Genomic DNA, 24,618 nt, shown 5'->3' on the forward strand with positions numbered 1-24,618 from the left:
TACGATTGTTACAAAGCGCTATGAGATATTTATTATCTGCAGCAGCAGAACCATCAACAAAGTGGACAGCTGCGTATGTTCGCAAGTTACCTACTGCCATGCACTGGACCACCTTTTACGAAAAACAATAACTATAGCGTAGTGGCCACATAACACCTGTGCATAAAGTAGGCATTAAATGTTACTTTGTAACAGCCAATGTTTTGCCCATATTTGTTCTTGTAACTTTTTTTACGGCACGGTTGAGGCATACCGCAGAAGCCAATTCCGCTTTGCAGTTCCAAAGGCGATGCGCATGAGGTCTGATTTTGCTTTGCAATCTACTGTTGAACGTGAAGCTCAAGTACCCTAAATTTCTTCTCTTTCCTTCGAATAGAGTTCGTACATGTGGTGCGTAGTATTTGTTATTAGGTAAAAGGTAAATACGTAAGTGAATAAATGACTCTTGTCTAAAAGCTATAAGAATATCACAATTTAAACTGCGTTCTCTCTTACAGTGTCTCTGCGAACAAAGAAGACATGTGCGTAGAAAGTGGATAAAAGGTCAAATAATGTGAATTCTTGCAGTCCTTGATAGTTGAATAAATTATATATTATAAAATTTAGCGACATGTTTGAAATGCAACTGTTTATGAGAACTTGCTGCCTATATAGAACTCTCGGAGCATGAAAACAACCCATTTAGCAGAGTAACTCGATGATAAGCACGAGGATTGCCCAAGGGTCTGTGTGTTAAAACATTTTAGGCCGTTTCCATGCAGCAGATGGCTTAGCGAATATATATACGTTTCTGATGCACCTTGCCTTTGCATTCCTTGTACTGCAGCCAGAGCACAGCCGTCCGCTACATCTAAAATTCGAAAATTCCTAGTTAGTTTGAAAGGCAACCATACACGATGTATCATTCTGATTATTCTCAGGAAATACAATTTGAAACGAGCTGCTCTGGGGAGCTGCTTCTCATAAGAACTTGTTGTTGAGCGAGTTTCTGATCGCATAACAGGGTGATTTTCACGCTAAAAATTACGAGCTCCTCTCAGATACAGGAGACACATTACTAACAACTGTTTTGATGCAACGCCTGCAATGAGGTATATAGCACAATGGTGGGCAGTCGCTGCGCGCGCATACCAAGGCGACACCATTTATCAGGCTACGGGCATGCCATATCAAAAGCAAAAACCTGATGTCGTTATTGTACAAGCAGATGAAAATGGCATTAGCACAGTCGTTTCCTTTTTTATTGATATGGCACGCCTCCCACTGTTCATGAGCTCATTTATTGCGGCTCCTACACAGAATCTTGGCCTCACAAAATATCGGCTCGCACCTACCATTTCGCCCGTGGGAAAAAAAATAAGCACCGTGTTTCTCAAGTTTTGCGCATGCTCTCTTAGCCTACTTTAGAGCAAAAATCACATTGTTATCTATCAAGAAAAGTAGTGTACTTTCAAAGTCTTGTTTTCTTTGTTAGATACATTAGTATAGAAACTAATAGGTAGTGATGCCAAATAAAGTTACAGGATACTATTAGAAGTAATTTTAATGTAATTTTAATGAAAGAAAAGTGGACAAAAACATAAGTTGCCGTGGGTAGAGACCGAACCTGAGACCTCTGAATAAAGCGTGCGATGCTCTATCTACGGTTATCTCGCCATTTACTTTCTATGATATGAATGTGCATTCAAGTGTGGGAGTGAGTCAGCGCCACCTGGTGCCATTATGGCGAGTGTGGGACACCCTTTTTTGCCTATTGGCGTCACGTATTATATTCCCTATATCCCCTACACTTTCTTTAGCATTATTGTCTGTTGACAATATTATTGTATAGAACAAGAAAACGAGACGTTAAACGTACACCTCATTTATTCCTCCATATCGAGCGTCTCGTTCAGGCAGACTTGGTGTTTTTAGGTTGTACGTGACGAAAAATTCTCCGCCGCGGCAGTCTAGTGGCTAAGGTACTCGTCTGCTGACCCGCAGGTCGCGGGATCAAATTCCAGCTGTGGAAGCGAAAATGTAGGAAGCCCGTGTGCTCAGATTTGGGCGCACGTTAAAGAACCCTAGGTGTTCAAAATGTGCGGAGTCCTCCAATACGGCGTCTCTCATAATCATATGATGGTTTTGAGACGTTAAACCCCACATATCATGTATGAAGCGAAATAGGTCAGCTGCAAGGCCTTGATAAGATCCGCCAACAGGCCAGAAAAGAGTGTTCTGCACTCGTCATAATAGCCCCAGGCGGCCCTTACTGACTCTCCCCCACTTAAATGCACATAGGCTATATATTATACAAAGTGGGAGGGTGGCATACCCGCTATGGTAGCTCAGTTAGTAGAGCTTCGGGCGTACTATTCGAAGGCCGCAGGCTCTGTCCCTGCTTCTACTTTTCGTTCACTTGTGTTTCCTCACAATTTAGGGATTCACAATATATGAAAACGAGAATCACGGGTGCGTTTGTGGCACGCGGCAGCCGCTGTCCGGGAGCAGTTGCAGCGTGAGTTCCGATCAGTAAACGTGGTTTCTTTCAAGAAGTCTTCTGGAGCTAGTTGGTTTATTCTAGTCAGGAAAAACTTGCACTCGACCTGTTTAGGTGTTCCATCACTGTGTCTTTTCATACTTAGCACAATTTTTTTTCTGTATGCTTTCTTGGTTTTCTTCGGTCCCCACCTCTTCCCTCAGGGGTGCTCTGAATAGCCTCAGCTTCGACACCCCTACGTTTGATGCCCAACAGGAAGATTTTAACCCATGGACCACGGAGAACGAGCCCTGTGATAAAAACGCTGCTCCAAGGTTTGCTCCTTGACATTCTTCCGACGGCTCCAACCAGCTCCGACTTCGGCCCCTTCGAAGGTAATATCGGCCACAAGCAGCTCTCTCAACTTGAGCGGGCCTACATGGACATACCCCGCTTCGGAACTTGCGACCGGTTTTGGTTGCATCGGCTAGTTCAGATGCTCTATGGCCTGTATTACTACGAGTCAATGACGCCTGACGAGATGCGGCATGTCCCCGTCGTGTGTCGGTACATCGTTCGTTTTATCGGCATTTAGCTACCCGTGTAGGCGGCCCCTCGCGATGACAAGAAGTGTTGTGGTGACGCATCGTCCACCAAAGATGGTGCCGCAACCCCGAACGAGCTCGGAAAGTCACGATACGTGGGAGAACAGTGAAATGGAATGGCTTTGGTGGATGACGCAGAGTGCGCCGGCAAAGGTCCCGAAAACGTGCATGCCGCAATGTCCACGGCGGTGCTCGACGAAATCTCTCGAAACGACCTTGATGATCACCGAGGTCGTGAGAAGGATACCGATGATTGTCGGTCCATCCAGCGGGACTTCACTGAGGTCGGCGTGAAGGTGGAGGCCGTGTCTGGAGGCGCCGCGCTACAAGCCGGTGTTGCGGCCCGAGAAAAGGGGGAAAGAAAGAAAAGAATGTAGAAGAGACACGATGACGTGCGGCGCATTTCTGTGGAGGTGCGAGACCAGGAGCACAAAAAAAACTAATGCGCACACAGAGATGGCCCGACAAGCTTGCAGGAAGCAGGCGGCAGCGTGGACATGAGGATGCGACGGCAGTCGAGTAGTACAAGTAGGGCTGAGAGCAGGCTCACGCTCGTGACGTTGAGAGGGTCAAGGCTGCCCTTGAAGCTGAAGTGGATCGTTTGAAGCAAGACACAATGTGGCATACAACGAGCATCAGCCAGTTAAAACGTGAGTTGGGAAGCTTGAGTGATGAGCTTGATGGTCTCAAGCGAGCGCATGACGTCTACAAGTCCTAGGCAACTACCATGACAGATGAGAAAAACTACCACACCTCTGAACTGGAGGGCGAGGTCCGTACGTACTCTGAAGAAAAGGTTGGCTGAGAACTCGCAGGAGGGCAGTCACATGTACGGCCGGTTCGAGGATTCTCAACAGCGCCTCAACGATCAGCAGCAGCAGCATGCATGCCAAGTTTGACTGGTAGTTGCTGGAGAGAAACACCGAATTGCCAAACATGGGGCGCAGCCACGAAGAAGAGCTCTAACGGCAGCGCGAACCCCAATACTCACAGCTGGACTAGCTTCGAATGCAGGCAGGTGACCTCCGTATGCAACTCGCCCAGGTCCAGCAGAACCGCGACCAAACGGTTAGTCAAGCGCGGGCACTGGGTTTGAAACTTAGCGAAAAGGAAGCAGAGTACAAGGAGAACCAGGACGGCGATGCACGCGGATAATCGGCGTCCTGTCATACTTTCGCTGACGACATTGGTCGTAAACGAGTAGGGTGCGTCCTCGTCTTTGGGTGGCAGCGGAGTTGGCCCCTCTGTCTGGATTGACTGTGCCAGCATGTGGTCCTGTGTGCCACGTGTGGTCCATCGTGGCCAGGAATACCAGCTACCGCATCACCTCTCCCTCAGCTTTCGTCGAAGGCGAGGGGGGAGTATTGGAGTGGCGACCGCGAGCACGCCGATGAGAGGTAGAAGAAGAAGAAGATCGTGGTGCGCTCGTGGCACGGGGCAGCCGCTGTCAGCGGGTGGTTGCTGCCCGGGTTCAGACCAGTAGGCATGGTTTCTGTCAGTCTCCGCCTCTTCCCTGAAAGGTTCTCGGGCTAGCCTCATCCTCTAAACCCCAACAAGAATTACATTACAATTACGTGCAATAATATCCGCTGTAGTTTCCCAGGCATCATTACGCACTTTTTAGCTGACCGGTTCTTGCACTTCGTATTCCGTTTCGCTCAAACGCTGAACGTTACCAGAGCGCAGCGCGGCTTTTTAGTTTTAGTCAAGCGTTGTTCAGCTATATTTCGGTTAACGCAATCGCGACACCACCGATACATGAAAGTTACTGTAAAGGAAAATAAAAATTGTTCTTATCTTGCAGCGAGATGAAAAAGTCTGGTTTAAGAGAGTGTGCAATCATTTACCGTTTGATGCATGCGCATTTTTTTTGTTTATTTTTCACCTTCACTTGGAGCTGGACTACAATTGATGCCTTCAAAGCAGCCCAAACGCGTTTCCTACGCCCTGCCCTGAGGCAGCGCATTCCCCACATTGCTTTGCGGCAAATAGAACTAAAGAGCTTTTTCTGAATAGGTGGAAGAGTGGCTGCTGTTAAAAGCTGAATTGTTACTACTGTCACATAAAATCGCTTACTATTGAAGATTCGCGAAGTCCTTTTGACGGAACTATTAAGGAAGCATCACAAGACGCTCCTTTGTGGTCCGAAGTGTCAGTTCCAGGTTGTTTCGTGGAACTTCACCCCACATGCACGGATTCTCGAAGAAATTGGCTGCGACGACTTCTCGGAGAAGGCACATATCCTTGTTCTTGCTGAAATACTGTGGATATTTGCGTGTCACTGAACAACTACTGCATTTTCCGAGCTAGGCCCGTATACTCAGATTTGGGTGCACGTTAAAGAACCCTAGGTGGTCAAAATTTCCGGAGCCCTTCACTACGGCGTCTTTTATAATCAAATAGCCTTTTAAGACGTTAAACCCCACAAATCAATCAATCATTGCATTTCCGAGCAGCGCTGACTCCCGGCACAAGAGGCTGCCATTTTGGCTGTTTCTTCCCGTGTCACGTGATTCTTCACTCGCTACGATGGTCCGCTCACACGCTAAGCGCCTGATCATCCAGCGCATGCGCAGTGGTGCGACCACCGACTGGTTGAGTGGAGAGGGAGGCAAAATACGGTCAGCTAAATGTGCCTGTTGTCTGTTACTTCTCATCAATACAGAATAGAGAAACATGCCATATAAAGAGTGGGCACTGGAGCCTTTTCATGGCCTGGCAAAAAAGTGTCTGACCATCGCCTTGATGGCGTACCCACCCTCGATTTTACTGTTTTGTATAGAGATGTGTTAGCCTCCTCAGGAGGAGTGCGAATACTCAAGTTTGGCATCAGTTTTGTCAAAACAAGAAATTTCATTGATTTGTGCGATTTTCCATATCTGCTCTTCATCATGTGACGCTGAGGACATTTAATGCCTTACAACAAAAAACAGTAAAGTATGACTGTAGAGTGTTGTCTTTCTGCATTTGCTTTGCACAAAGAGGCACATTCATGTGGTTTAGATGTACTGTACTTGTATTACATAATAAACGCATGGGCGTGTAGCGTAGTAACAAAGACACTCGCTTTCGGGGCATGAGGGCACGGGTTTAAATCCTAGCGCCGGAAAGAAAAAAAATTTTTTTTATTTATTCTGAAGACATTATTGGGTCAGACCAACCACTCGTCGCACTGAAAGCAGCACACTAGCTGGCCACAGGGCCCTATGGTAGTGTCCGCTCTTTATGTAAGTATATTTCGCTATGAATACAGTGTTAAAAAGGGAGCTGCTTTTGGTTTTGATTGTTACGGTGTTTTAGAGCACAATCAATAGCCCACCCAGCGGTACGTTGTTTTTTCGCCATTTGTATTTTGTTCCGTGAAAATCACGAAGCATTTCTTTAGCACTCTGTCATCATCTCCTCTATTTCAAACGTTGTGGCCTGTATTCGAAACTATTGAGAGATTTCGTGTGAGAATCGCGTGAATTTCTAATTACTTTAGCGGTGACCTGATCTTCATGATTTACACTAAAATATTAAGCATGCACACATACCTTCATTGTTATTGTGTACCTCTGCATTGAAATTCACTATAGAAACGTCATTGGCAGTTCAATACTGGTCTAGGTGATCACCTAATTTAGAACATCTAAAATATCGGTAGTATTTGCTAACAAAACCCACACTTCAATTCAATGCGGAAAAATGCTTCGAGTGCGTGCGCAGAAATTGTAAGCCACTACTACAAATTTAATGCCGCTTATCCTTTTCTGTGGGCATTGCTTGGTACAAACATGCGGGTAGTTCCTAAATATCTAAGGGAAGCATAGCGAATAGGTATGGGTAAGTACAATAAATATATGGTAAAGCTCGGAACGTCAATTACACTTTATGGCAGAAAGCACACAATACGACTGCAGCGTACATTGCGAACCATCCGCTGCATGGGCGCAAGAAGCCGCCGAGAACAACACGCCAGCTAAGAAGCCCTGAACTTTCTTTTGATTATTGTTTATTCTCCTCCGGACACTTGTCGGTTCCATTTCTCTGTGTTACGTACTTCAATAACTGCAAATAGTTGGAAACCTGGGTAGAAAATTACAATAGTTAAAGCAACATGATGGAAACCTCATCAACATTTGGTGGGTATTTAAGCGAAGCTGCTCACTAATTTGCATTATTACATGAGCCCGCTGTCTACACTAACAATGAAGTCGGACGCTTGCAAATACTTGACTTAGGCATACCTGTAAAAGCCTCTGCAGATGTAACAGCAAAGTGCACATTATTTACTTGAAACAATAATAAATCAACAAAAGTGGTGCTTTGTTAAGCGACAAAGCACTAGAGCCTTGAAGTTAGGGCTGCGATGAGGTATATTTAGCTATGTTTGTGCATATGCTCCACCACAAGACTACAATACAATTCGCTAATATAATTGTTTTCAAATCGATTTTTGTTATTGAATGAAATATACATCTCTAAGAAACTCATATCCTTTTTTTCTGCATCCTCTGCAAGTTTCATGACAGCAAAAGGAGCAATGGTGTCCTAATGGCTGGCGTTAATTATATTTTAAATGAGCAGATGGAGAACGACAGAGCCCAGATCTTTAGAAGGCAGAAAGATTGCTCTCAACATCTGAGCTCAGGCCTGACGCTCTGCCCAAGGGAAAACGGAAAGGCAAAAACAGGCTGTCAATCATCATTATGGGGGAAGTACTCAAGAGGTGGTGTGTGTGTACAATAACTGCGCGACGGAGTAGTTTTTATAGACGACTGAGCGAAGCGCAACTATAAAAATATAGCGTGGTGCGTATGACTGGAACGACAAGCGGTATTCTAGAATGTCATTGCACTCCACATACCTGAAAACCACTTCAGGAGTGCTTTAGTCATCTTGTGAATGGAATTATCGTCAGAGCAGTCTTGTCGATTTTCACGAACTTTGCGGTGATAACCCTTAAACAGCCTGTTCAAAGGGGCGTCATTGATCTTCTTGGGCATGAAATCTTAATCTAGAATACCTACTTAACATAACCACATCGAGGCTACTATTGAACAAAAAAGATAAGCGAGAGACCCATCAAAGTAAACTAGTATAGAGAGAGTGACACAATTTAGGGACACATGTAAAATAAGTGATTTGCTCACATAGTGAATAATTGGGGATTTGGAATTCCAAATCTTGTCTGTCTAGCTGGTATACTTTTCAAAGAATGATCATGCTCTCTGCAACACTTATCGGCTTCTCGCGCCCTTCCTAAGTCGTCATAGTGTTCGGCCACGTTTCCAGGTCCACACCACTTTGTTCCTGCGCACAAAAAATTCTCATAAAGCATTCTACGCTGTGTAAAGTAGAAAACGGGCAAGAACTTGATGCGAAATGTAAGGCCGAGAAAATTACAGCACAAAATTTAGCAAGGCGTTTTTAAGAGCGAAAGACGCCCCGTAAAATGGAAACTTTGAGATTGCTATGGCGTATTGCCATTGTTGTTTTCCACCAGTTGTGGAGGCTCGAAATGATGAACGTACTCTAGTAGTGTGTTCCATCACGTGTATCAGTGGGCGGACACCTACAGATATGCTTTCTGAGTCCAATTGATAGATCCTATGCAGGTATATCTTGGGTGTAATGGTAGATAATTTTGATATTTTATTGTAGAATTTTCACGTGGAAGACTCCATTCGAGAAATCCATGAAAGCGTGATCAATCGACGCCATTTTTTTAACAGAGCCAGCAGTAAACAGATCATGGGATGCAAATACCTTTTTCTTCTAATGATGTTTTTTTTTCTGGTAGGGTATTATTACAAGTTTCAAGAAAATTATTTGACCATATGTGGAACAGGCATCCTTTTAACACGCTTCCACACCTCATTTCCTTCACCTCCTGTATTAAAGCAATGCTCCGCCATGGTGGCCTAGGGGCTAAGGTACTCGGCTGCTGACCCACTAGTCGCAGTGTCAAATCCTGGCAGCAGCGGCTTCATTTTCTGTGGCGACAAAAGTGCTGTAGGCCCGTGTGCTCATATTCGGATGCACGTTGAACAGCCACAGGTGGTCGAAGTTCCGGAGCCTTCTACTACGGAATCTCTTATAATCATATGGTGGTTCTGAGACGGTAAACTACACATATCAATCGATTTATTCAAGGGACACTAAAACAAATTATAAATTCAATTCAGAGTGAAAGATCAATGTACGTATGACAGCGTCTAAAACCACACCATTTATAACAGCAGTGCCCTACTTACTGAGAAATCAAGCTAAATCTATGAAAACACATGCGCCACAAGAGGACATTTGCAAAATGTTCCTGATGACGTGAGATTTACTGCATACAATTACCCACTACTCATCCAACTAGCCACACTAAATAGAGAACATTCCATGCATCAAAATGCGTAACAAAATACTGCTTCTTCGTTGTGTGACTCGTAGAAAAAACTAACGCCGGACATTACCGTGGGGCACAGCACGAGTGGTTCAAAAGTTCCATTTCCGCCTGGTTGAACTGGACAGGTCGTGCCATCTAGCGGGGCCTAGTTAAACCAAGCACGCCTGCCCTCTCGAACGTCGTGGCTAAAAATTTTTCAATGGCCGTTGCCGCTGTTACTGTTGTGGTTCACGTTAGTTTCGCCCTGCTGCTACTGTAGTATTGGTGGCCGCATAATAAAGCCGCGCAACGTTGTACACGGCAACGGTGACGTGAGGCGGCCACTTTGAGGCTGAAGATCTGAAGTGCGCTAGCATGATGCGCACCACTAAAACATGATTTTAATTCAAAATAAGTACTACCATGGCGCAAAATCAGCACTGCCAGGTTTCTGCACTGCGATTTCAGCAATTACCATCGACTTACTTATCTACCTTTTGTGTCTATTTAACAACTCTATATTCTGGTACGGATAACATCCCGTCAACTAAATCTTTTTACAATTTTCTCCTAATTGTGGACAAAGCGTCCGAAGAAAACCTTGCGCGTAATACACGAAACCACATAACCATTTCACGCGTGTACTCAGTCACACCTTTCCTACCTTAACTACAGCAAGTAATGACGCATTCCGACAGAGCACTTGCCAGATGTTTTCGTATGATTGTGCGCAAGAAATAATTCCTTTGATCTCGTTGAAACAGAAATCATCACACAACTATGGGACAATTTATGTCATTGACTGAAACTGATTAGTACGACTCACACGTCCGAAACTATATCTGCACATAAATAGTGCAAAAAGCATACAATTGAGATAGCCAGGAAGCTAAAAATTCGCAGCGCGAGAGTGCATTCATCATCAACTCGAAGCACATCGGCAAAAGCAATCCAAATGAGTTCTGCAGAACCTGCATGAGGACGGCACGGTTAAAAAAAGGAATGTAGCCAACCATTCGTTTGTGGCATAACGCCACAAGCAAATCGGTACCGGGTTTTTCAGAAAGAAAAGCTTCTTAGTTGCGGAAAAATTTGTCCTTGTAAGGGGCTTAAACTTGCTTCTAATGCCCCCTGGGGTGATGGAGGCGGAAATGTCGAGGCTCGTGTGCTCAGATTTGGGTGCACGTTAAAGAACCCCAGGTGGTCAAAATTTCCGGAGCCCTCCACTACGGCGTCTCTCATAATCATATGGTGGTTTTGGGACGTTAAACCCCACAAATCAATGCCCCCTGGGGTGGTCACTTTACCAATGGTAGAGTGACCAATCTATTTGGACGTTAAACACGTTGCGTTGGAGATAATTTCGCCAATTATTGCAATACTCGAGAAATGCCAATTCCTGAAACCGAAACTACGCCTAACATTTATGTCAGCTTCAAGCGCGTCTAAGTATGTTGGAGTAATAAAATTGGTATAAGAAATTATTGCGTCGACAAACTAGCAGTATCGAATGAAAATGAGCCAATATTTAAGTAACACTCAACCTTCTACCCACTCCCACTGCTTCCTTGAGCAGAGTTCTCTCAACTGCGTAGCGCCTGTTGCTTTAGAAGGGAGTGGAAGGTTGGTTGCATAGGGTCCGTCTTATCTTGTCGTGGCTGCTGCTGCTTGTTGAGGCATGGATACCAGCGCCTTTCGATACGTTCAACAACTCGACCTAATGTACAGGAAATTATGTACAAATTCACAACACTCTCTCCCATTGGAACCGTCGCATGCTACCTTGGAAGAACGAATAGTGCAGAGCACTTTTTGCTGCTACCAGAACGACCGTGAGGACTCGGGAGCCAGATTTTAACCCCTCGGTTGCCCCTCCCAATTCTCGTCACGGCCAACCAAAACAATTCAATCTGTCTATTGAACAGACTAAGCACGTTTGTTGCCGTCCTCTCCTCACGCTATATTATTCAAGCACCAACCTCTCGGTCGGAGAGAGCGAGACGAAAGAACCGGCCTACAGAATACGTTCCGCGAACTGTGCGAACGCAAACAATGGTGGCTCCGTTTGGCTGGGGGGGGGGGGGGGGGCCCTACTATTACAGCGAGATGACTACGCTGTCCAACGTGACAGCCATCCCGCGGACTCTAATTCTGATGGATGGGTGCCGATACACCCGCTGTCCTTACGTCGCCCACCGGCACTTCGCTGGCCGGTAACCACCTAGCTGGTTGTCAAAAGTGGCGACCCACCGCGGTCTACTTACCAGAACGGGTGTCTTTACACCGAGATTATCGTCTCCCGAGAATCGGCTCTATGGCAAGCGCGCCCTTTTGCGACAAAAAAGACTCACCCCCGTGGCCTGCGACGCCAGACCTTACACGCCCTTCCCAAGATTCGTGCAAATGGAGCTACGCAAATAACAACATAAAGGGAGGGCGCCGAATGGCCCCAACCCTGCGGCCGCACTTCGCAGTTCATTGAATGCCAGAGACGTTTCTGCGACGCATACAATATCCTTTCTGCTTAAACCTCTGGGCCCCACCAAACGAGCCACAAAGCAACAAAAAAAAGAAAAACGACACGAGGTCGATCGTGCAACTCTTGTATGCTTCTAGTCATACACATACAAAAAACGCTTCACTGAAGCACACACTCCCTCCCAGACGTGGTGCTTTTCAAGTCAAACAAAAAACACCATAACTCCTGCATGCTTACACATGCAAGAAAAAAAAACACTTCACTGAGACGCACACACATCTCAACGCATGGTGCTGTTCAAGTGTCTCCAGGTTCGCGCACGTCACTCGTAACAAAAGGAGTGTCCACCACGTGCGTAGTCATCTAGTGTCTCTCAGGCACCAGCAATGGCAACGGCCTCTGAGGCACCGCTGCCATTTCCCGAGCGACCATTAGGTGCTTTCGGCAGTGCACATGCGTCGGCAACAATAGTGGGTGGCGGCCACAGACCATGGTTATCAGTGCGCTGAAGGGCCAGAATTTGACCGCTCCTGAATTTCAGCTCACTGACAATGGATCGCGGCATTGAGTCAGAGAAAATCCGTGCCGTGCACACGCGATCTATGCCTGTGCGTCACTCTTTGTTTGCCGTGATAGGTAGACCTCCGAGGGGACCATGGACAATTTCACTACGAGCCAATGTGGCTTTTCTGGATCTACTCTCATCAATGCGCTGCCCTCCACAGTGTGGCTCCGTGCCGCCAAAACGCCCCATCCGCCTACACAATTTAGTCCGGAGCCCGCTTTCCCTTTAGCTCAGAAAACGGCCAAGCTACCTCCACGTGATTTAGCCCGTAGTTTAGGTAGTGTCTACACGATGCTTGAAATTTCATCAGCTTCGTCTCTAAGGTTGGCACACTCGAACCCTTGACTAGCGCAAGCTCCTCCCCATCAGGCGCCCGACAAGGCGAACCTGCAAGACACCCTAAGTAGCTCTCCAAATGACTCTCCACGCAACACTGTTCCCACTGAAGAAGTCTTCCCAATTTCCTTTTTACACTTCTATGTGGATGCGACTTCTTTCGGCTTAACTTCTCTTCTTCAAGAACTTCTAGTTGCCGCACCGAAGTCGCATTAGGTTGGCCGCCGAACAGCACCCTGTGCTTACTAAACTTCTAGCGGACTCGGTCAATGTCTAGTTTTCCGGCATCGGCCGACCGACCGGAACCCGGCCAAGTACCTGCAGCACACGCTGCTGACGGCCGTGGTTCATACTCAGCATCACTAAATTCCACGCCTTGCTCAAACGATATGCACGGACTCAACCTTTGGGAAACAAAGGCGCTATTCACTCGCGTGCAGCAGCTCTCGAGGCTCCGCCGGCCCACGTGTCACGCCCAAATGCTCATGGTGTTGTTCAAAAACCCTTTCACGCCCTCCTCAGGTAATTGCGGTTTTACCCTGGCATGCTTCTTCTTGCGGCATTTCTCGGGCACGCCTGCATCTTTCTTGCCTGCCGCTTGTATTCCATCGCGCGACGCGCGGCTGCCCTGAAGGCTGTCGTCGCCCCCGCTCCTCATTGAAACATGGGTGATCATACCCTCTATAGTCGTGGCTTCTCCCTGGCTTTCAGGGCTCTCGGCTTCCAACTGCCGCTCTTTGTCCGTGTTCACCAGACCACTCTTCGGCGTCAGCTGTGTGCCGCCTGTCTCCTCCGCGCCTTTCAATTTGCTCTCAGAAGCGCCCTTATCTTTAACCAATTTCCACGCTTTTTCTGACAGCAGGCAATCCGCTCGTGCCGTCAGTCGGTCAATTAAGGCGCAAAGCATAGGAACCGTTCCCTTTAGGTCAGTGCTAACGCCGCTTTCACTAGGCATCGTCAACGGAACCATCGCGAGCCTTGCCTTCACTGTACCGCCGAACGCAGATGTTAAGTTAATATTGCCTTGCGGCTTCACCATCTTCGGTGGGATCGTGCTCTCCCGCAACACAGTGATCTCCGCCCCCGTGTCCAAAACCGCTGCCATATGTCTATCCTTACAATCGAGTGACACGGCGATAAGGTCACTGTGCGCTATCACCGGTTCTTCATCGAAACGTGCTTCACTAAGCTCTCGCCCTCAGTGCCCGGAACTCCTTCAGTCGGCTGTTTCTGGTGCTGAGTGCAATTTTATTTTTGGTGCCCTCCGCTACAGAAACTATAAACCATGTCCTGGACTTACGTTTTCCTTCTGCGCCTAACATTTCTCCGGCCCCGCGGCTCTTAGCTGTCTGATTCTCAGCTGTAGCTTTGCTCGGGCCTTGCGATTCCGCTGGCTTTTGATTTAACTGTAGCGCAGCGCTGTTCGCAACCTGCGCTTCCTCAAACGTTCGCAGCAACGCGGATATCTCTGGGGCGCTCATCCACTGTCTCTCTTCTTGGAGTGTAACATACCGCATGGCCTCCTCCGGGAAATATTTCTTTAATTGGTCGGCAACCAAAAGTTTGGCCAGCCCCTCAAATGTGTACTGTCCCCTTGCCTCAAGGTAAAAGTGAAGATAGCTCTCTAAACGTGTCGAAAAAGGTCTCCACCCTTCGTTCGCACGCTTACCTGACCCGAAGAATCTTTTTAGATATTTCCAGGCTAAACGTTTGAGCTCATCAAGCACCGTTTGCTTGATTAACTGGTAATTTTTGTGCTCTGTTAGGCTTAGCCACGTGGACGAAAACGAGACTCTCTCCGCTACCAACGGGAAAACCGAACGCTTCCAGAACTCCCCCGGTACCTCGTACGATTCTAGGGCACTTTCCACGCACTATAACAACACAGGTGCTTCAGCCTTGGTGGGACATTATGAGAGCACCCCTGTGAGGACTTTCGAATAGCGTCTCAGTTAGCTACACAAATCCCACCTGCCGAACTCAGGTTCACTCGCCCTCGAGCTTCCGCCCATCATCCACAATTGTCTCTCCATCTCCTACCGCAACTCCTGCAGTCACGCTCTGGCATGAGATTTCCGAGACGGTCATCTCTCTGGCTCTCTCTTCGCACTACCCTCACCCGGGTTCACCGCGTCACTGTCGTCTCCCGACTCACAACTCATGGCCTGCGCTCGCCTGTCCGGGTTTAAATGGGCAAACCTTGTGTCCATAGGATGCCTTAAGGCTCAAGAAAGGCAGCGACACCCCTGAGATGTAAGAGCACCAGAGGACTCACCAATTGTGAAGTTGCTGCTCGCTGCTCTCTTGCCTTGCCCGCCACCAGACTCTCGACATCGCTCGATGTCGCCGGGGTTGTCGAAGAACCGATGAATTGGGATGACCGTTGCTGGACCGCTGACTTCCTCGGCTTGATGGCTGTCACACCGCAGCCTCCTAAGCTCGGTGGCTTGCTTCTTCGTTGGAACAGCCGATGTCTTCGCTTTCGTCTTCCGTGTCTTCAGCAACACGACGAACTCCTTGGTGCGCAGAGCGTTCCTTGTCGTCGTTGTTTCAATCGTGTCTGAGTGCGCCAGTAAAGCTTAACTTTCTACCCACTTGCTCTGTTTCCTTGAGCAGAGCTCTCTCAGCTGCGTAGCGGCTCTTGCTATAGAAGGGAGTGGAAGGTTGGTTGCACGGTGCCCGTCTTGTTTTGTCGTAGCTGCTGCTGCTAGCGCCTTTCGATACGTTCAACAACTTGACTTAGTCTACAGGAACTTATGTACAAATTTACAAGACTCTTCAGCATTGACACCGCTGCATGCTGCCTCGGCAGAGCCGATAGGGCAGAGTACTTTTTGCTGCGACCAGAACGACCGTGAAGACTCGGGAGCCAGGTTTTAACTTCTTGGTTGCCCCTCTCAATTTTCCTCACAGCCAACCAAAACAATTCAGTCCGTTTATTGGACAAACTCAACACATTTGTGGCCGTCCTCTCCTCTCGCTCTCTTATTCAAGCACTCGACCTCTCGGCCGGAGAGAGCGAGACGAAAGGACCGAGCTGCACACTTCGTTGCGCGAACTGTGCGAACGCACACCATGGTGGCGCCGTTTGGCTGTGGCACCCCTGCCATTACTGCGAGATGACTACGCTGTCCAGCGTGAAAGCCATCCCGCGGACTCTAATCCTGATGGATGGGTGCCAATATACAGGCTGTCCTCACGTCACCCACCGGCTCTTCGCTGGTCGGGGACCACCTGGCTGGTTGTCAAAAGTGCCAACTGACCGCGGTCTTCTTATCAGATCGTGCGTCTTTACGCCGAGATTCTCGTCTCCCGAGAATCGGCTCTTTGAGAAGTGCACCCTTCTGTGACAGAGAAGACTCACCCCACTGACCTGCGACACCAGAGCTTACAATTTGTATTTGGATAAAACTGATCCAGAATCATTGAACCAGGACTGCGTCGACATACGTGACCAAAGTAACTAACAAGCTCCTGTAAATAACATGTTAATATAACATTCATTTGGGTGTGAGTTGCTTACCATCCGGGTTTTGTTCCCAACTTTCGCATTCCCGAGTGGGTACATAGTGAGGGCCATTTTACTCTCACGCCTTTTCTTGGCACAGGGCAGGCAGCAGGTCTATCATCTGAGCAATTTCTCTGTCCTTACGCTCATTTCTTCTTTCCTTCCGTCTTCTGGCAAAAAGCTTTAGCTCACAGTTTCTATGCAGAAATTAAGACAAGTCGGCCCCCAAATTGTGATGAACCCAAAAGTATAAATAACATGAAAAATTAAGGAATATTTGGCAATGTGACGTTAAAGCGCATAGAAACGTGTGTCTGGCGATGATGTATATGGAGACCACATACTTTACTCTTCAATGACCACCTGTTTTTTTTCACTACAACATGCCAATAGCTCCCACAAAAAAATATGCAAGAAACGTGAGAAATATACTTCTACCTCTGTGTATAAGTGCATATCGTGGAGCTTGCGGTATCAACATTTCTATTTACAGAAATATATTTACCCTTATTCATTTTTTATCAGTTTCAGCTATGTGTGTTTTTTTAGTCTTATAGTGATCACGCCACACACAATAGGGTGGGGGAAAACGACACATTCGGAAAATGAACAAGTTTTACTGGCATGAAGGATTACACTGTGCGAAATTGCAATAAAAACAACATTTCTTACCTGTTTTAATGAGCAATCTCCGAGGATTCCATTTCAGTCGCTCCAATGGAGCTGATAAGAAAGATCCCTTTGTTCTTGTTTTTTGTTTCACACAGTCATTCATATAGCTCTCCATTCTACGTCTCCCCAAATGAGTCACCAAATTTCCAGGAATTCTGGCCAATAAGAGCTCAATAAGTGATCTGTTTAAAAAGTCACAAACGTAAAATCTTAGTAGCACAAGCTTCCTCCTTTTCCTGCAATGAAGAACAAATCATTTTTTTGCCGGAGCATTTCCTGGGTGGATATGGTTCATTCGTACATATGGCATTATATTTCGTTTTGTGCGAAAGGAAGAATAGATTAAGGGAAATCAAAGGGACAGATTTTAACTGTACTGCATATAGTTCGCTACCCTTCACAGGGGAGTACAATGTGGAAAAGAAGCGTAGACACAGGAAGAAGCAAAGAGAAAACAGCACCACTCACCAGATATAACCAGGAGGTCTCTAACGGCGACCTGACACAATGTAAGGCGCTGTCTCGCCTGTTGCTATGAGCACATTCTAAAAGGGACACTGGCACAAGCGTAATACTGAAACTGCCAAAGGGGAACCAAGAAAATGAAGTCTTTGGGACATTTAAGCAAACTTTGATTCCTGCTCATTAAGGAAATGCATTTGAAAGCTCTTGACGAGAACGCCAATGGCACTTTTCGACAACAAAAGAACACGCATGACTTGTGGTTTTAACGTGTACCATTTCAACTGAAACGGTCCACGCACTTATTCTGGTCTGCATCACAACTGATCACTACAGAGGCCAAATAAATATAGGCACTGTCTATAATCGTCCCTGTCACACCGGAATTGGTGCAGATGGTTCCCCTAAAGGCATTTGATCATTTCTGAGCCATCAAGCACTTCTAGCTTGTTTTGTTACTTCGTCATTCCATACAGACAGAGGGTAATATCAGTCACTTTAGGTAGAAGGCAAGGTCTTTCACAAACTCTATCTTATATTCCAACGCCACTGAGCGTTCAAGCAATGAACGTTTGATCTTAACGTGCATACTGTTTAAATTAGCAAAGAAAAAGCAATTTTAGCGGGAAAATGTACAAAAACACCCAATACGCCCCTCTTGCACAGGTTAATTGCAGCCACGTTGCGGTTTTAATTGAGGAGCTTATAACTACAGCGCTTCTAAATCTCTTTGTGAATTGAGTATCAAGTAGCTTAACATCTATGGTGTGCTCGCCAGGCAAGCCAAGTACACTGGCGTGTAAAAGGCACCTTATAGTCAGGCCTTACATCGGAACCCAGGCTAGAACAGAGATGTCATTTTCCCCTCAGCAGAGTGAATGCTGAAGAGGCAATATGTGCATATAGTAGGTAGCCATCTTGCATAGTCGTCGTAGCCACTGTGTACGTAGCCATCGTAAGCGTTTGCACGCAATGCTAAAGTTTAGCTTGAAAATCCGAAATAAGTAGTGATTTCTACGATGATGCAAAAGCGGCAATCTGACAATGCCATGTCACTTATTGCTGTCGGCATTACGTTTGTGTGGGGTCTTCATTCGCATTAGTGAGTTATCTTCGCAGAAGAATACATGACTTTCATCCGAAATGCTTGAGTTCGATTACGGCTCGAGTCATGACTTTTATACTTCGCTTCTATAGAGATATTTACCACATCGAGAACATCAACGATCACCGCACCGCAATGTGCCTCGCAGGACTCCTTTCTCACTATGTATATTTTTCGCTGTCTGGTTTAGATTTTCTAAAAGCTGGGTTTACAGGGATTGACATTCGCCTGCAGTGCATATCTGCACATCATAGGCAGCGGTTTGGGCCTGTGGGCCAAGCGTGAATTTCGCAAAATATTTCTTGGCATACGCCACAGCAGGCCCACTCAACTAATTTCATGAAATGTGAATAGTTTTCTTCGCACATTGTTGCACGCTTACGGCAATTTTGTTATGGACCACGCTATGTGGGCAATCATGAAAACACCAAGAAGTAGACCAACCGACCGACCGACCGACCGACCGACCGACAGACAGACAGACAGACAGACAGACAGACAGACAGACAGACAGACAGACAGACAGACAGACAGACAGACAGACAGACAGACAGACAGACAGACAGACAGACAAACAGACAGATAGATAGATAGATAGATAGATAGATAGATAGATAGATAGATAGATAGATAGATAGATAGATAGATAGATAGATAGATAGATAGATAGATAGATAGATAGATAGATAGATAGATAGATAGATAGATAGATAGATAGATAGATAGATAGATAGATAGATAGATAGATAGATAGATAGATAGATAGATAGATAGATAGATAGATAGATAGATAGATAGATCAAATGCTTCACTTGAAAACTTCATCATGTGCTTGTACTACTTGAAAACTCTGTTGTTTCCTACAGAAGCAACAATGGAACAGTTCCTCCGATAGCTCTTGTATTACACTACATTTCTGCAAAACATTTTCAACAGCTCAACTCGAACACTTCAAAAGATATGGCTGTTACCCAGTGCCTTAATCCTGTTGCGGATTTAAGCGAGCCGTGTGCGAAATTTTGAGTCAGCGCTACTGTTATAAGTGCTTTGAATTGATCGTTTTGTTTTACTTGCCAATGTTCTAAAATGGTACATATGAAACTTGATTTTTATATTTCTTCCTCCATAAATCGCACTTCTAAAATTTATATCTTCGCATACTCACTGATGCTTGGGGAAAATGTTGCAATTAGATTTTTTTTATAAACTCATGTAGAGCGCCTTTGGATAAATGTTTAAAAACAGACATATTTTGCAATCTTTCACTACCAGACGCTTGCTGTATTTTTTTGCAAGAAAAAGTAACGTTGCATTGAGCAATACAGAACTAGAATATAGCGCTATTGTGTGGCATTACGTGGAAAAAAATAAAAAGAAATAACAAAGGCACGCTAGTTGCCAGGTTCGAGACTTTTATGTGAATGTTCTGTTTTTGGGACATTGGCAATTCGCAGTGTGAGAAGCAGCGTAGGCGCGCACAAGCATTTCCCCTTGTTCTGTTTTTTTTTCCTTGGCTTGTTGATGGCGCCCTTTAGGTGACTCTTGGCAGAAACTTCATCACTAGCTTTTCTGGGGTCATTTTGAGATTGCCCGGTACGTGGAAGAAGCAGCGTTGAACTAATAAAAAATATAATTCAACTTTGGTGCATAGACGCGTCAGTCCCTGTAAATGTAAGTAGAAAATGTTTTTGCTACTGATTTAACATTTGTGGTAACTGTTTTACAACGCAATATTTCTTATTGTAGGTCATGGCACAACGCTTTCTACCTTTGGAGGCAGCGATTGATCTTTTGTTCAGCCTCCCCGATGAAAAACGCGAAGATACGTTTGTATATCAGTTGCCACCCGATGAAGGTGGAAATATTACTGCTGAGGACCACGTGAATGAAAATGAGTTTTCTGAAGTTGTTCCCGACGATGCATGTGGGCACGTTGAAGTCATGCGTTGCAGCGATGAAGATTTTGATTCGCCATCCGGGTTTTCAAGCCCTGAGCCACGACGAAAACAACCAGCGTGTAGGCAAACGACTGCTGCAAAAATACATAATTTTTCAACGAAGACTGGAAAAACGAGAACCTCAAAGTGCGCACATGTGTCAACATGGAGTGGCCGTGCTAATTTTGATAGAGAATTCGCCAGCGACTGTGCTTTCTTTTTGCTCGAGGCATTTCCGGAGCTTGGAAACATGAGTTCCTTTATGCTATTCAGTAAAATTATTTTTCCAGAATATCTTCATTCACTGGTTCAACTGACAGCGAAATATGCACTCCAAAACAGTGAGGAGGGGGACGTCTGCAGTATGGGCATTGGTCAGTTTTTTGGCTTTTTACTTTTTAATGACTTAGAAACTACTATGTTGCACCAGACGCGTACTGGAGCACTGCAGAAGACCTTTGTGTGTTTAAAGTGGCGACCGTGGTGGCTTGGCTGCTCAAAACGTTCTTCCTTGTTGTAGACAATTCTGAGTTGCAAGCAGGCAAAAAGATAGGCAGCATTCAGTCCTTTCATGATGAAATCTTGTAATGTTTCTGCCAATTTTAGGTATTCCACAAGAACCTCAGCATCAACGAATCAATGGTGCTCTATTACGGCCACCACTCGTGCAAAATGCTTATTCGTGGTAAACCAATACGATTTGATGATAAGATCTGCATGATGTGCTCAGCAAGTAGGTATCCCTACGCACTGAAAATACATTGCGCAAAAAATGGCAATAACGACAAGACCCCTCTTGGCCTTAGAGTAGTTACGAACATGGTGTCGGTCCTTTAAGCCCCTGAACAACGCGAAATCTACTTCGACAACTTCTTCACTTCGCATGGTCTCTTGATAGATTGATATGAGGGGTTTACCAACTCAAAACCAACCTATGATTATGAGAGACGCCGTAGGACGAATGTATATGTGGGGCTTAGCGTGCCAAAACCACCATATTGTCATGGGCGACGCCGTAGTGGTGGGCTCCGGAAATTTAGGCGACCGTGGGTTTCTTTAAAGTGCACGCAAATCTAAGCACATGGGCCTACATCCTTTTCACCTCCTTCAGAAATGCAGCCGCCACCGCCGGGATTCGATCCCGCGACCTGCGGGTTAGCAGCCGAGTACCTTGACCACTAGACCACCGTAGCGGGGTCACATGGCCTCTTCACCAAACTGGCTGACCAGGGCATTTGAGCACCCCTCCGTGGTGGTCTAGCGGCCAAGGTACTCGGCTGCTGATCCGCAGGTCGCGGGATCGTAAACCGGCTGCGGCGGCTGCATTTCTGATGGAGGTGAAAATGTTGTAGGCCCGTGTGCTCAGATTCGGGTGCACGTTAAAAACCCCAGGTGGTCGAAATTTCCGGAGCCCTCCACTGCGGCGTCTTTCCTAATCATACGGTGGTTTCGGGACGCTGAACCCCACATATTAATAAAGGCCATTCGAGCCACGGGGACTGTGCGAGATACAAGAACCAGTGGTTGTCCAGTGAAGAACGTGAAAGATGACGGAAAGAAACAAAGAGGGTCCTTCCACTACAAGTGTGATGAGGTGGTCTACACATGCAGATAAAACGACAATGTGGTCGTCGCAGTTTCATCGAATCACCTCAGCCGCGAGCTTGCTGGAAGTGCGAAACGCGACTAACGAAGCTCGAACAAGACGGCGGACCTTTCTCAACCTCATTTGATCAAGAAACACAATGAGGGCATGGAGGGGAGTGAATGTCATGGACTGCCTTCTCAGCAGCTATCTACCAAAGCTCCGCAGCAAGAAATGGTGGTGGAACCTTTACAGCAATGGTCTGAACATGGCTGTCGGCGCAGGATGGCTCCTCCACTGCGAACTTCACAAGTGGACCGATGCCTCCATAATACATATTGCATTTCGAAGGAATGTCACCATGTCACTGCTGCAGCACGAGCAGAAAGTAACTGTGCGGCTGGGACCTTGGGTTCATCCGAGACGGGACGGTAGGAAAAGTGATGGTCACTACATCACCTCAGCGTCTCAGGGGAGATGCATCGAATGCAAGAAGAATACAACAAATCAGTGCGCACAGTGCAAAAAGCGGTTGCACAAGAGCTCCATTGCTGCGTACCATGGCGTGTGAATTGCTTAGAGTAGTGCAACTAGTAGTACGAAAAACCAAATCTTTGAAAATTTGTTATTATTACTCATACTTTTCAGGCACAATGTGTGACGCTAAATTATATTTTTCACCGGTCGTGAGTAACGTTCTGGACCGAAGAGTAAATAAAAATGTTCTGGACAAACTTTGTGTTTTGCATATAAAAAATGTCAATGTTCCAAAAATAGAACTTGCAATAACCGTGCTTAGTCATCATAAATTTTGATGATTTTTTCATGGATAATTTAGAACGAAAATGAAAACTACGAGTCTGAATTTTACTTTTTGGTGTTTCTTTGTAGTGTGGTGTTGAAGAGTAAATACCTAGTTGCCCTGCACCTCTGATAACTATGCCGTAGTTCTCACACGTTCTACCCCATGAATTCTTATGTAACTACGTTGTTCCTTGAATAAGAGGGTAAACGGAGCACATACATCACACGTACTTGTTTTCAAGAATATACTTTATCTACACTGCATATTGCGCCCAAATTCTTGAAGCCACGGCTTACCTATCGCCCAAGATGTTGCAATTCACGGGGCCTTTTCCATCGTCAAACACTTCTGCCATCCAGTGGCCACCTGATCGTAGGTCTGTTAGCAGCATGTGATAAGGTGGGTGATGCCACCTAAGAGCAAAAAAAACAATGTACACACTACAAAAACAAGTCACCCGGCAATACCATATCCTTTCCGAATATTCTTTCCGAACCAGGGGATACGCATCAGTGCAGCCAATCATTACGTACAGACACCCACACAGGCCATGGTTGCGAGTGTCAAGGAACATCCCATTCAAGTTTCCTCTTGAAAGAAATATAGGTTCTGTTGAGTAAAATATTGCAATGTAGCAACGTAAGTATTCGGAATGTTTATTTGCGTTATGAGAAAAGGACTGCTGTGCTGCGCAAGTTTTATCCGAGAGAGAGAGCGAAACAAACTTTATTTAACTGTCCCTGCTGGGGTGAAAGGCAGCGGGTGGCTGTGAGACGGGCCACTCCATAATCCTGCTTCCTCAAACGGCAGCCACGCGTTCAATCCAGGTGATGTCTTCAGCCAGCCGGACCGCCCAGAGCTGATCTACCGGGCACCTGCTGGGCAGCATAGCCTCCCACTATTCAGCGACGGTGATTGTGAGTGAACGATTTGGGCTGTATTTTTTTGTATGAGTAGCTGTGGTACAGGACCGCATCATATGGTAAAGCTCGGTGTCAGCTGTATTGGCAGTGGGGTGAATGCGGCTGTACAGCGATGAACAGAAGAAAGTAGGGCTCTTTAATAAGTGCCATGTAGTTGATTGCTGCTTACTAAGGCTCTCAACATGATTCCGCCGAAAACGAAAGTGATGTGCAACAATCTCGAAAGAGAACAACGCTTCTAAATATTGTCACGTTTCTCACGACAAACTTGATACAATAGGCTCACTGAGTCGACTAGCCAAGCAGCAGCTCAGACAGATCGTCTTCGTCCTCTTTCACTCATCGATCTCACCCAAGCAAACCATGTGGCAATAGTCCCCCCCCCCTTTTAAAGCATCGACTCGATGCTCGTAAAGAAAAAAAAATGAAGGCATACGCACGCAGATATAGAAAACCAAAAGAGGGAGAGTGCCCGTACTCGCATCGCAAATGAGGAAGTTTCGTCAACGCTTGCGCCAAGCGCAAAAAGAAAAGGCATAGAAACACAGGGGAACACAAACAGCAGCAGCAACGCAAAGTCACGGCATGTCGTAGCACGTGAAACCACAAGGGCTACTGTGTGAAGTAGGGCTTCAGCCGAACGACATGCACGGTTTCGGGCCAAAGCTGTCGACGAAAAGACGCTGCGCCGTCCGGAAATACCTCGTAGGTAACATCTGTGACACGTCTAAGAACCTTATACGGTTCAAAATAACGGCTTGGGAGTTTTTCGGATAAGCTTGGTCGCCGGACAGGGATCCACACCCACACTCGGTCC

The 24,618-nt window shown here is 46.2% G+C and overlaps 1 protein-coding gene across 4 annotated transcripts in view; it reads right to left on the minus strand.

Annotated features, from left to right (window-relative positions):
• Nucleotides 1–24,618, minus strand: part of LOC142764777 (uncharacterized) — a 135,451-nt gene that overhangs the window by 32,633 nt on the left and 78,200 nt on the right. For 2 of the 4 annotated variants that reach the window (XM_075865303.1, XM_075865301.1), the window contains 3 exons: nt 23,175–23,291; nt 16,985–17,166; nt 8,199–8,358 (listed from right to left, as the gene is read on the minus strand). In XM_075865303.1, coding sequence (XP_075721418.1) covers nt 8,199–8,358; nt 16,985–17,166; nt 23,175–23,291 — 459 coding nt within the window. The remainder of the gene's footprint in view (nt 1–8,198; nt 8,359–16,984; nt 17,167–23,174; nt 23,292–24,618) is intronic. The other 2 variants (XM_075865302.1, XM_075865304.1) reach the window with 2 other exon arrangements.

Source organism: Rhipicephalus microplus, chromosome 6 (assembly GCF_043290135.1).
Source record: "Rhipicephalus microplus isolate Deutch F79 chromosome 6, USDA_Rmic, whole genome shotgun sequence".
NCBI lineage: Eukaryota > Metazoa > Arthropoda > Arachnida > Ixodida > Ixodidae > Rhipicephalus > Rhipicephalus microplus.